Source organism: Gavialis gangeticus, unplaced genomic scaffold, assembly GCF_001723915.1.
Source record: "Gavialis gangeticus isolate Ggan-Ray unplaced genomic scaffold, GavGan_comp1, whole genome shotgun sequence".
In the NCBI taxonomy this organism is placed as follows: domain Eukaryota; kingdom Metazoa; phylum Chordata; order Crocodylia; family Gavialidae; genus Gavialis; species Gavialis gangeticus.
Genome location: NW_017728992.1, coordinates 44,481,952 through 44,494,861, shown reverse-complemented (window position 1 = coordinate 44,494,861; position 12,910 = coordinate 44,481,952). Strand labels below are relative to the sequence as shown.

The window sequence follows — 12,910 nt, the reverse complement described above, 5'->3', positions numbered from 1 at the left end:
TCCCTCAGATCTGATGAAGAATGCATTACATTTGAAAGCTTCTCTAACTTTATTCCAACCATAGAGTTGGTCCAACAGAAGATATCACCCTTTACAATGTGTATGAAGAGTTGAAGACTTTTTGAGGGAATCTAAGCACCTCAGGGTTGTGGCCTCTCCTATAGTGGCAAGGAACGTAAACATTGGATGCTGCACTACACTGTGACACCAAATTCCCTTTGGTTGCTGACAGCTATGCAGGTCCCTACTCTAACTCATGGCACTTTACAGAAAGCTCCACTTCAGAGCTGATTCAGTGGAGGAGCCTGCCTGCACCCTCTTTCCACTAACCCTGCCCCCACCCTAGCTCAACTAATGAGGGATTAGATGACGGTGCTCTGAAGTAGAGCACCTTGGGGAATTTGTCAATCCCTTATGGGATTTGGGCTAGGCTATTTGCAGGGAGGGAGGGAGGCAGGCTAGGGTTTGTTCAGCCTGAGGTGGAGGAGACTGGAGGGGGGCATGAGGTGGTGTGGCTCCAATCCACTCACCGTCCCCACCTCCAGCTGAGGCTGGGCAAACCCCAGCCTACATCTTTCTTCCTCCTTTCCTGCAGACAGCACTGGGGGTGATGCTGGGGGGTATTGGCCTAGCCCCAATCACATGAGAGGTTGACAGAATTTTCTGAATTTGTTGCATGATTGGCCACTTTTTTTTTTTTAAAGCACTCTGCAGCCATGCCCTTCTATTGGGGAATAACTGTAGAGCACTTTCTGGAGGCTGATTGCACAAAAAAGTCACTTTTTTTGTTACTGCCCTTTGTGAATTTATCCCTAAATAAATACTAGGATTTAGATTTGTAATATCTACACCGAGACTACAGTAAGGGTACCTTGCTCTTAACAGAGGCCATTTGATTTCAAAGGCCTCTTCTGACACCAAATAATATCTTATGTCAGGTAGAGTCCTATTCAAGGAGTGAGTTACTCTTTTTGTTTCAATAAGGATGTCAGAGTTTGGAGTGGATTTGGAATGAAATCCTGGTGTTGGATTTAAAGACCAAATTCCTATTGACATTAATGAAACCAAGTCTTTGCCCTGGTTTCTAGCTTGTTGCATCTTTGTATCATGACAAAATACTTTTTCTTAGAAGGCCTGGAAAACTTAGCTCGGTAGCAATGATTCCAGACTTATTTTGAATATATCTGACTGATAGGCTGTACAGCAGATTGATTGATTCCCCTAGTTGCAGCCATTTTAGTCTCCAGGACACTAACCTGGGCTGTGTCATGTCACAGGAAAAATGTCGTCTGCAGAGATTTATCTGATAATGCTAATTTATCCTATTTAGGACTTTAACAAGTAAAATGTCACCTGCTCAAGAAAATTCTTTCTCCCTTAAATTTGCATATATCAGCATCTTTTTTTTAGCCACATGATTTCTAAGAACTAAACTCCAAGCATACCTTCTGAGGAAAAACTAGCAGTCTCTGGTTTAATGCAGGCAATGACACTTGTTTGCCTTTATCTTGCAGGGCCTAAATAAAAAAAATTCCATCAAAGCTAATTCTTGAGAGCATGGAGGCAGAAAGGGATCTTGGAGTCATTATTGACTCCAAGATGAACATGGGCCAACAATGCGAGGTCATGGTTGGCAGGGCTAACCGGACCTTGTCGTGCATCCACAGGTGCATCTCAAGTAGAGCCAGGGAGGTGATCCTCCCCCTCTATGCGAGGCTGGTCAGGCCACAGCTGGAGTACTGCATCCAGTTCTGTGCGCCCCACTTCAGGAGGGATGTGGACAACATTGAAAGGGTCCAGAGGAGGGCCACCCGCATGAGCCGGGGACTACAGGGCAGACCCTACAATGAAAGACTGCAGGACCTAAACCTGTTCAGCCTTCACAAGAGAAGGCTGAGGGGGGACCTGGTGACTCATTAAACTCATTAGAGGGGACCAGAAGGGTTTAGGGGAGACGCTGTTTCCCCTAGCACCCCCTGGCATGACAAGGAACAATGGACACAGATTATTGGAGAGTAGGTTTAGATTAGACATCCGCAAGAACTACTTCACAGTTAGGGTGGCTAAGAGCTGGAACCAACTTCCAAGGGAAGTGGTGCTGACCCCTACCCTGGGGGTCTTTAAGAAGAGGCTTGATGCCTACCTGGCTAGAGTCATTTGAGTCCAGTTTTTTTCTCCCGCCCAGGCGGGGCGTTGGACTTGAAGATCTACAAGGTCCCTTCCGACCCTACTTCTATGATTCTATGAATTGGGTCTATTGAAATACTCGCACTACCTTGAGTTCCTGAGTTAAAGAAGAATTTGTTTGTCTTCTGTCAGGTTCTGTGCCTATTTTAGGCAATGCATAATTTGGAAATATAAATAGTTTGTACCTCCCTTTCTAACCACCCTCTGTTTCCCCACCTCCCCATCATTTGCCAAAATTTTATGTTGTAATATTTGTCTGGATTGTTGATGTGCTCTTTGCTTTCTGGGTTGCCATCTTGGAGATGGAGAAAATGAATTTAAACACTAATATTATTGGGTTTGTACTTACAAGGACAGTAAAATTAAGTGATTCACTCTTAGGACTGATGTTCAGGCTGTCCATCATAGCTTTTCTTCACTGCCAGTGACAAACCAATTCAAATTAAATGGAATGAATATTTAAGTTTACAGCAGGCGAAAGAAACCTATGTCTTTCCTCTGACAAGAGAAGCATCAGTGATCCAAGGCTGCTGGGAAAATGGAAGAATTAACAGCATTACATAAGGTAGTGAAGAAATCACAAAAGATAGACAAACTTAAGTTTTTGGAAAGAAGAAGAGCAATAGTTAAGATAAACAATATAGTAAAAATCTTTTGAGTTGTATGAAAACAGTCAGGCAATGATATAAGCACTTAATAATTTTTATAGTTGCTCAAGCAAGTTAGAATAGGGTCGCACTTGGGCACCTAAATCCACGTAGGCATTTAATAGATGGAATAGGATCAGGACCAATTGTTTTTCAGATCTTGAAAGAAGGAAATCTTATTCATGTGAGAAAATATAGTAAGAAGTTTATTGTCAATACTGGCAAACTATTGAAAGTAACTGTCAACAGATCATGGCTTCAGATTAGGCCAAAATTGCATTGATCAGGTACTTAGGCTGAGACTCCTGATAAAAAGATAAAACTAAGAATGGGGATTAAAAATGTTAATTGTTTAATTGATTTTGTAAAGGCATTTGATTTGCGTTTTGTTTTTTTTTTAAGAGAAGCATTATGGAAAGTCACAAACTGTATTGTTACATTATCAGGACATGGCAGCCAGACCTGATGACAAGAGCAAAGATTTGAAATTGGAATTGCACAGGCTTTGGGGAGGGGAAATGAAATCAGGTATGGAAGTCCGAGACTAAGATCCAGGGTTTGGAACCCAGGATCTTGGGTCAAGAGTAGAAATGTCCAAAACTAGGATTGTTGGCACTTTGCAGGCTTTTCAACAAAACTTGTCTCAGGCTATTTCCAAAAGTGGGCTTAATTATGGACCTTGCTGTCTCACTTGGGCAACCAGGGTGCCTGTTATGGCTCCTGACCCATACAGCATTCCAGATAAGATATGTCATTTTAAAAGCTATATACAAAGACTCTCTTGGTTCTATATTAACTGTTGGAAAACAAAGCAGTCGGTTTAAACGAATGTTTGGTATAAGACAGCGGGGCATGGAATCGCTATGGCTTTTTATCGTGTTCTTAAATTGGACTTTTAGAATGTTAGATGGTTTGGAGGGCATAACAATAAATGATATGGAATAAGCTCCTAAATATAAAGTGGTAAACTTCACACAACTGGTAAAACATTGAATTAAGTAGGTTACTCTTGGCTAGCTCTTTTTGTTAATTGAAAAAAAATTGTTTTTTTATTGAAAGACCAGATTGACTACATCGAGTGGATGAAGTGGCTATTCCTCAGAAAAGAAACAACGGATAAAATGTTGAAATTCAGAAGCAGTGAAGTCCTACATCCTTCTGTGTGCGCAAGACCCTTGATCAGCACTTCCTGATCTGTTGCACTACTGGCTCTTCTCCAAGCCTAGCAGAGATTGGCCTAAGGTACAGGAAAATGAAGAAAAAATACTTGAAGTATTTGGAAACTCAAGATCATCAAGAACGAGTATAAAATGAGATGTGTTAGCATCAAGTGCTAGAGTGCAACTCATGACTTTATGGACTGATAGAAACACTACTTGTAATAAGGTGAGGATTTTTTCAGTGATATCTTGTACTGGATCAGCTATATAGTTGGGAGAGCTGTTGGACAAGCTTTTGGGCATCAAGTCTAAGCTGACACCTGATGCCCCAAATTTTTTCCAACTATAACTAAAAATCCTAACCTCTTCTTCTGTTTCCTGGACCATCATAGCAACATCACTGTAGCCCTGCTTTTGGAAACTAAGCATAAGTTCAAACCACAATGATAGCAACATGTCCGACCTAAGATGTTCTCCAGCATACCTCATTCCTGATCACATACTCCAAAAGTAAAAATTGGCTAGTGAGGTCTCTTGAAGGTGTTTCTCTTAAGCCTCTGGTGTACTTGATAGTGACCTCCTAAGGATGATCCTAGAATGGCCTAAACAGTGCATTCCCAGGTATGGGAGTGGGAGCAGATGCGTGTATTCAAGAACTTCCCAGCTGGAACATGCTGCTGCTGCTGCTGCTGCTACAGTGCAGACATCCCTCAACAACACTTTGTGGAAGGGAAGCAGCTCCCTGAAATGGGAGAGTGGAGATCGGAAGAATGGAGGTGGTTGAGATGAGAGCCCTTCAAAAGCTGGGCAGGTATGAAGTGGAATGACTCCAAGACAAATTTAAAAGTCTTAAAGAGCAGGATGAACAACTAAAGTACTGGATTGAGTACAATTGAAAAGGTTAAAGGGTGGAAATGCTGTCAAAGACAAATGACGTCATGTCAAAGGACATTTTGCAAACATGACCACAGTGAGTTCAGCTTTAGAGGCCAAACACTGACTAGCTGATTGGACATCTTGCACAAGGACATGATTGAGCTGGGCTTAAGTGCTGGACCAGGAATAAATAACAGTGCTGTACTGCTCCAAGTGTCTGCAAAGATGCTGTAGGGTGAAAGAAGCAGAATGTCGGCTCAGACCTATTCAATCTAACATGGTCTCCAGCAGTGAACAATACTAGAACCTTAATTGAATTATGTGAGATTCTCATAATGGGCTTGCAGAAGAATGTTTTCCTATGGTCCAACATTCCCATGTAGGATTTTTTTTCTCTAAACCAAAGCAGTCTGTGGTCTGTATCTCCTTCTGAAGAATAATAATAGCAGTCTGTCATCTACCATGCTCTTTATTTTAATGTTGAGCTGGAAAATGGGTGCTAATGCATGAAATGATCCAAGCTTATTGCACTACCTTCTGAAATAGATTTTAAGTCATCTTATTCATGAAGGAAAAAAGCAGATTAGAATTCATAATGCGTATGGAGCCAAGAAATGGCGGACAAGGGATTTTGAAATGTGCAACTTTATGGCAGAGCATTTGGGATGCATGCCATTTTAAGAGGTAAGGTGTCCTGTGAAACCACCAGCAGGTGTGGGCTAATTGGGAATCGGCTGACCCAGGGAGCCTGCAGATGAGGCTAGGCCTGATGGAGACAGTCGTCTGACTCAGAAGGAGGGCTGGGCTGAGAGCAGGTATAAGCCCAGGCTCTGAGACAAATCCAGTAGTAACATCTTGGAGCCTGCTGAAAGGGCACCACTTCAGCAGGATAGTGGCAGCTCTGGAAAGTCGACATGAAAGGTAATACCTAAAGCAGTTTGGAGGCTTGGAGTAAGAACTAAGGAGCTAGAGGAGATTCCTGGGGACCCAGTGAGTGTTTGAATGTATGGGACCTGAAGAAGGGTCCAGAGCCAAGAAAGGGAGGCCAAATGTAGAGGACCCAGTGAAAGGTCTGAGTGACCCTAGAGAGAGGGGCTGGATATAAGAGACCTATTGAGGGCTCCAGGAGATCCAAGGGGCCTAGAGAATGGCTGAGTAGGGGAGACTTGATGAGGGGTCCAGGAGTCTAGAGAGATGCTGAATATGTGCAGACCAAATGAGGAGTCTGGAGTCCAGATGGGGGCTTAAGGTGACCCCAGAGAGACTAGGGGCTGAGCCAGGACCAGGGGGCCCAGAGGAGAGAGGAAGCCGGAGCCAGACCAGGGAGCCTGAAGGTCTGTAGTCCAAGAGGGACAATGAATGGGGCTGGAAACCCATGAGCCAGGACAGATGTGTAACATCAGGATTGCCTAGGGCAGGATGGCTTAGACCTTGGTCCTGAGTAAGACTTAGAAGTGCACCCTACTGGGGCTGGTTAGCATGGTGGGGTTGTCTATAGCAGGGCACCCTTTGTGAAATGCCTTTCACTGGGGTGGCCCATGCATGGCAAGTACAGAATACTTTAAAGCCTTGGCTCCCACTACCTTGTGGGTTAGCTTTTCCCCTCTCCAGGGTAAGGGACCACACCCTAACAGAAAAGTAAGAGGGAAAGCATGTGGGTCCAGAGGCCCTGACAGGCCAGGAAAGAGTAGGACCATGCAGGTTCAGAGAGGGGCCAAGGAGTGGGATCAGAGGATCCAAGGATCTAGAGAGGGTGAAAGGATCAGTGGATCCATGAGTAGAGTGCCTGAGAAGCTGGGATTGGACCAGTGCCCCAAGGCTGCACCTGGGAGTAGCCTTGATGGGTGAAGCACCCAGGGTGTGGATAGAGAGAGGGTGGCTAATTGGCCCAGGTGGAGGCAGAGAGGAGCAGGGATCCAAGGCCACATCTGGGAACAGCCATGAGGAGTGAAGTGCCTAGGTGTGGGCAGAAAGCACGAGCTTGAGCAAAAAGGGACAGTGGGATAAGAAGAGCCAGGAAAGAGCGAGATTGCAAGGGGCTAGGGAACAGTGCGAGGTCCAGCCAGATGCCTAGAGAGCTGCTGGGGAAAACTGGGGGACCAGAAGGGTTGAGGAAGAGACCACAGGGGGCCTGGCATTCCAGAGAGGGGTTATGGAGAGACTGAGAGGCCTAGTGTCCCAGGGCAGTTTTGTATAAGAGACTGAGGGGCCGCTTGGCAGACCAAAGGGTCTGGCAACCCGGAGTGGAGTTGAGCAAAGCTGGGGGCAGGGGGAGAGGGTCTGAGGGCCCAGAGAGAGGTTGTGCTCAGTAAGAGAAAACCTCAATGAGGATGATACCTGTGAGGCTTGGGGCGCAGTATAGGGTGGAATGGAGCCATGCAACAGCTCAAAGTCTTGACCACAAACCTTTTATTATGATAAGACCAGAGCAGCCTCCCTCATTATTTATAACGATTAACATCAAGGCATGGTGGGTGAGAGCAGGACAGATTGCCCATAGAGCAGGGTACAGAACTCTTTTTGGCCTCGTGGGTCTTTACAGCTACCCCTGAAGATGGTGCCCTGTGACACAATCCTACATATGCTAGCCTTGTATTCTGAAAATCTAAGGCTATCAGCTGTACGAAAGACTAGTTTTCCTGAGGGTGCCTCCGTCTTTGTGGACATACAGCAGAATAGGGACTACTGTGAATTACATTTAGCATACAGTTTTATCATAGCATACTGAACCAGACCATATTTAAGAGAAAGTGTTTGTTTTTGTCTATTTTATGACATTTCACACTTGCTATTTGCCGACTGGGATCCTAAACGAAGCCTGCATGTTTACTCACCAAAGAGAAAAAGATAAGAACAGGTGTGTGGCCCACTCTAGGAAACTGAGCTTCTGAAGTGCCTGCTGATAGATGGCAATACTTTGAACATGTATCTGCAGGTTACTTGGTGTCCCTGCTGTTTTTCATCTCCTCCAAATTCTTTGAATTCGTAGCATGTCCCAAAGCTACAAAACTGCCCAGAAAGCTCTGTTTCAAGTGCTTTAACTCCTGGCTCAAACAATGTTTCAGTCCAACCATATTTGTGAAGATGGGGATTCTAAATAGACATAGCACTAGACCTAGGGTGTTGAATTCATGAAGCCCTGTGGGCCAGATGTGTGGCACAGGGCTAGTACATGGGCTGGATCAGGCCCACAGACCTCCCTTACCCCTTCATACTGGTTCCACAGGACATGGCATCCATTCCCACTGTCCCAAGACATGCATTGCACACAGCACATGCTCCAGCTGGTCTGAGAGCTGCACTGCAGCATGAGACCTGGAGCAGTTGGAGTGGGCACAGTGTGCAGCATGTGTTCCATACTGGCCAAGACACGTGGTGCAGATCCTGGAGTGATCAGAATAGGTACTGCAGGCAGTGTAGTCCAGTCAGGGTGGGTGTCGCATGCAGAAAGGTTCCCAAATTGGCCAGGAGAAGATACCATATGTGACAAGTGGTGCCTGGCCTGGCCAGACTGTGCCACATGCAGCATGCATTGCAGGACCTCTGCCACACATGTTGCCTCCCCACCTAGTCCAGGACTATGGTGTGCTCTGGAATGGGTGGCATGTGCCTAGGATTGGTCGGAAGAGGTGCCATGTGTGGTATGCCTTCTGTGCCCTGCCCAGCATGTGTTCCACATGGCACCTAGGGGCAGCACTAGGGGCTTAATGATGGGGTTCTGTGGTCTGCATTCAGCCCATGAGCCATATCTTTGACACCTGTGATGGAGAATTTCCCTATAATTTTCTAATACTTTGCTCTAAAACATGCTGTTGATTTGAATGCTAAATTATTACAGATGGCATTTTTCTTACAACAATCCCTTTTATTTTGCTTGTCTCACAGATGTTTCCTGCACAGCTTGTGCCCATTGACATGATATAAGCAGGGCAAACAGAATATCTTCAAGCAGTCTGCATTTTATTTGACTCTGCAGTATGTATATGTAGATTTTGGAACGGTATACATGGATGGCTCGGACAGTAAGACTGTGGATCAGAGCCTCATCTAGGATGATTCCATTGGCTTCCAGGGAAACGTTTCAATTTGCCTCAGCTGAAGGATCTATCTCAACATGTGAATGCTATCTTTGTATTCCACTACAGACATTTAATTTTATTCTTCAGACATAATTTCTTGTATTAGATTTGCTTTTCTGCTTTACAACTGCACTAGAAAAAGAGTGCAACTGGTGGCTTTTTGTAGAAAGGAATTTATACATTTTTACCGAGCAGTTGTGTGATAGCCTACCACCACCATGATCTGGTCCTTTAACTGTATGTATAGGAGATCAGACTTCCTGGTCTAGTGCAGTACTAGCTCTTCCCCAAGCCCAGCAGAGATTGGCCAAAGATACAGAAAAATGAAGAAAAATTACTCAAAGTATTTGGAAACTTGAGATTAATTTATTTAAGCTACTTTGCTGTAAGATCCTGTTTTAATAACAGGTATCTGGGTTTCTAGGGAGAGCAGAACCTCCCGAAGAAGAGGATGCTTTTGGTTTTATTATGCCTGATGAAGAAGAGAAAAGGGTGATCTGCAACAAACTGAACAGTAGACATAAGGCTTCGTGCCATCATAGTAGCTGAAGTGGCGGTTGCTGCTTCAGTGCCTTCTTCATTGATCTCTACAAAGCACTTGTGAAAAACTTGTGACAAAACCAGCTCGTTTCTCTCTGACATCCCTGTGAAGTCTGCTTTGCCCATGCTGAAGGCATTTGGCATCCCCATGCTGCTCAAAGTGGATTTGAGATTATATCCCTCTTCCATCTTGAACCTGGGCAGAAACATTTCCACTTCAGTTTCTTCCATCATTTTGGGGTTGGTCCATTCAGCTAACTTCTCATAAGTCAAGTCTCTTTCAAGCTACAGTAAGTTAATAAAAGGAAAATTGCACAATGAAAAACCTAATATTAGTGCTTTCTCAGACTCTACAGAAAAATTGCCAGTGGTATTGTTTAGCATCTCTATAGTAGCTGTGCCAGCAGGGTGTGCCTTGCCTAGTGGACTATGGGAGGTACAAGCTGCTGTTGGGAGTTGCAGAAAGCCTAGGCATGGGTGGTAGCAAAAGCCTTTTGTTACAGAGCTGATAATACTGTCCTGGAAGAAAGAGAGGTTCTGCCTCCACATAGTTGCTGTAAGTGTAGAAGCTACTAACTACTTGCGTTCTCCTAGCACCACTGTAGTACAGACCTGGCCTAGGTTTGAAACTCACCTAGGTCACATCTATCTGTATTGGATTAGAAACTTCAGTAGATCCTGGCTTTCTGCTAAGGTTTCTAGAACTCCCTGGTTTTGATCAGGCAAGAGTCTGGAGCTTCTCGGACTGAATGATACCATGAAAAGCAGACACAAGTTTTATGGAAATCTAGCTACAGCTGGAAAAGGTGCAGCTTTGCTGCAAATTACATAAAGTTTTGGGGCCTACCCTCATTTGTTCCTGAACCAATTCAGTTTGCACATTCTGAATATAAGAAAGCAGTTCGACTTAGCATCAGACTATAGCTGTTTGAACACCTAGGGCAGGGCTATCCGAATGGCAGCCTGCAAGTTGTGTGTAATCCACAAGGGGTTACACTGAGGTGCCTGGGCTATCACCCAGCTGCCATTGCCCCCCCTGCCCCCCACATCGCTCTGGCTGCAACAACAGCCAAAGTCCGTAGGCTACCCCTCCTTGCTCCATCTGCTGCTTCCTGCCCTCAAGTGAGTCCTGCTCTTCAGGTCAGTCTGAGCCAGGGGTGGGGGGAGAGGGGATTGGGTCCATGTACAGGCAGCACTGGGGTAGGCAGTGCTTGTACTAGCATGTAGAGTGGCAGGAAGGAGCATCTGCATGGTGTGCTGCTATGGTCCATGCAACATGTGATCCCAGGGGATTTAGAAGTTGGACAGCCCTGATCGAGGAGATAATATTAATTTTTATATATATAAAAAAAGTCTTTTTACTGTGATCAAGAGCTTATGTTCTTTACCATTTGCAGGCCAGTAGTGTCATCACTGATGTCTTTTGGTAGCAGAATGAACATGCTGAGATCACAGTTGACGTATGGAAGTTCAAGGACATGGGTATGCAAAGACTGTATGTAATTCCAGTTAAATTTTCCTCTCTGATACATCATCTGCGCTGGCTTTGTTGTAGTCTGCAGCAAGCAAAAGGACAAACATTACATGTGTGGTAACTGAAATTTTAAAGGATCAGGTTAAAAATAATAATATTTTTTTGCCTATGTTATTTATAAGTGAAAATATCTAGAATTAATTTTAATTGTACTGTTTATCAGGTTGTTTATATCTTGTACACTGAGAATAGATTACTACCGTTAACTGCTGGTTTCTATGTCTTTCACATCTGGCTCTTGCAAGCTAACAATGTGATATAGTTTTTTTTGGAGATGTAGAAGAGGACTGCTTATAGTTTAAATTAACTTTTACACTGTGATAATTTAACATATCTAGAGCTGTCAACCTTGAAAGGAGTAAAAGAGCTTATTTCCTCCCCACCCCCACCCCCTTTGCACCAACCACATTTTGCAGGGTATGCCCATACCTTGTTTATTCTGAAAGGTTGTTTTCTTGTAACACCATCCTTAAATTTCTTTGCCCAGCTTCCTTTGAAGTAAAGTGCGTTTATCAGGACCAGCCGGGCAAGTGAATCAACAGAATTCTCAGGCAGCAGATTCTGAATTTTGCCTACAGGAAGTAATGAGATGTGTATTTATACAGTTTTTTTTTCCTGTTTTGGCTATTAATAGACATTGGGAGAATATATTGTCTATGGTAAGCTCTTGTCTTAAGTGACTTCTCAACAGTATCCTCAAAAGTATGCATCAGGATTCTGTAATTCCCTGGAGTATCTTGTACTGTCCAAGGTGTTTCTTGCTAATAGGAACCCTAAGTGACAGAATATTGAAGCCACTTTTCTACCATAATAGTGTGAAAAATGACCTGAAGGAAAGAGGTAGATAAAGGAGGGTTTAAAAAAAAAAAAGTCCATTGGCCTCAAAGAAAGGAAACTAACTTTCCTGATGACTTGAGGTAGATAAATCCTCACCTTTAAAAGTTTAATACAGATTAATTTTAAGTAGACTATACAGCATTAAACCCCTGTACATGTAAACAAACCCACAGATACAACAGTGAGTATGGGAGAGATGAGACAATGAAAGCATAAGGAGATAAAAAACCTAGGGTTTATCAAAATGACTCCAGAAACCCAAGCTGGAATAGAAATATCTTTACCTCTTTCTATTTTAAAGGAGATGTACATGCTAAAACAGTTTTCTGTCAACAGTTTTTTCTTTTGCTTATACTCCGAGTGTGTCAAGCTCATCTGGTCCCATGGGTCAGGTGAGCACTGCATGGCTCCCTGTGGGCCAGATCTAGAAGCACAGCAGGTATTGCTCATCCTTCTGCCAAGACAATACAGCTCTGTTCCAGACCTGGTCCATGGGGCTGGAAATTTGATGGTGGGATAAACTATGGCAATTAACACTGCTGTTTGTCACCCCACCACACTTTTGGATCTGTTGGCCAGATGGTATGGCTCAGAGGGTCGGATCCAGCCCACGAGTTGCCCTGGTCATACTCTATTAATATTAGTTGCCACAGAAAATGAGCCCCACCTGTTGCCTCTCAGCTCCGTGTTCTTGGGGAACCCTGGCACTGGACACAGCCTGTCTGACTCGCAAAGAATTCCCCCCCCCCACCTAAAGACGACCTAAACAAGAACTGATTACGAAAGACAATGAAGATACAGTGAGAGACGCACCTAAAGCCCTCCAGATAAGGGAGCAACTGCCCTAGGTCTCACTTGCATCTGAGATGGAACCAGATGACAATTCATTTACATGGAAGATGGAGAACAGAAAGCCTGAAGCAAAGATCACGGTGAATTCTGGGATCAGGAAAGCAGGGGAGCACTGCATGATGGGGAATCTGTGCTCCAAATGCTAATCAACCCACATTTACACACCCAGCTTGGCATTTATCAGACCAATTCTAATCT

The 12,910-nt window shown here is 44.2% G+C and overlaps 1 protein-coding gene and 1 long non-coding RNA gene across 4 annotated transcripts in view; one reads left to right on the top strand and one right to left on the bottom strand.

Moving 5' to 3' along the window:
- The first annotated feature begins 3,027 nt into the window (after positions 1–3,027).
- LOC109300918 overlaps positions 3,028–12,910 on the top strand; it is a 10,672-nt gene continuing 789 nt past the window's right edge. The window contains exons 1-2 of the long non-coding RNA XR_002098371.1: positions 3,028–3,038; positions 10,287–10,295. This is a non-coding gene — a long non-coding RNA (uncharacterized LOC109300918). The remainder of the gene's footprint in view (positions 3,039–10,286; positions 10,296–12,910) is intronic.
- LOC109300902 (serpin B10-like) overlaps positions 9,294–12,910 on the bottom strand; it is a 14,518-nt gene continuing 10,901 nt past the window's right edge. For all 3 annotated transcript variants that reach the window (XM_019521789.1, XM_019521805.1, XM_019521796.1), the window contains 3 exons: positions 11,453–11,595; positions 10,878–11,045; positions 9,294–9,774 (listed from right to left, as the gene is read on the bottom strand). In XM_019521789.1, coding sequence (XP_019377334.1) covers positions 9,370–9,774; positions 10,878–11,045; positions 11,453–11,595 — 716 coding nt within the window. In that variant the 3' untranslated portion in view covers positions 9,294–9,369. The remainder of the gene's footprint in view (positions 9,775–10,877; positions 11,046–11,452; positions 11,596–12,910) is intronic.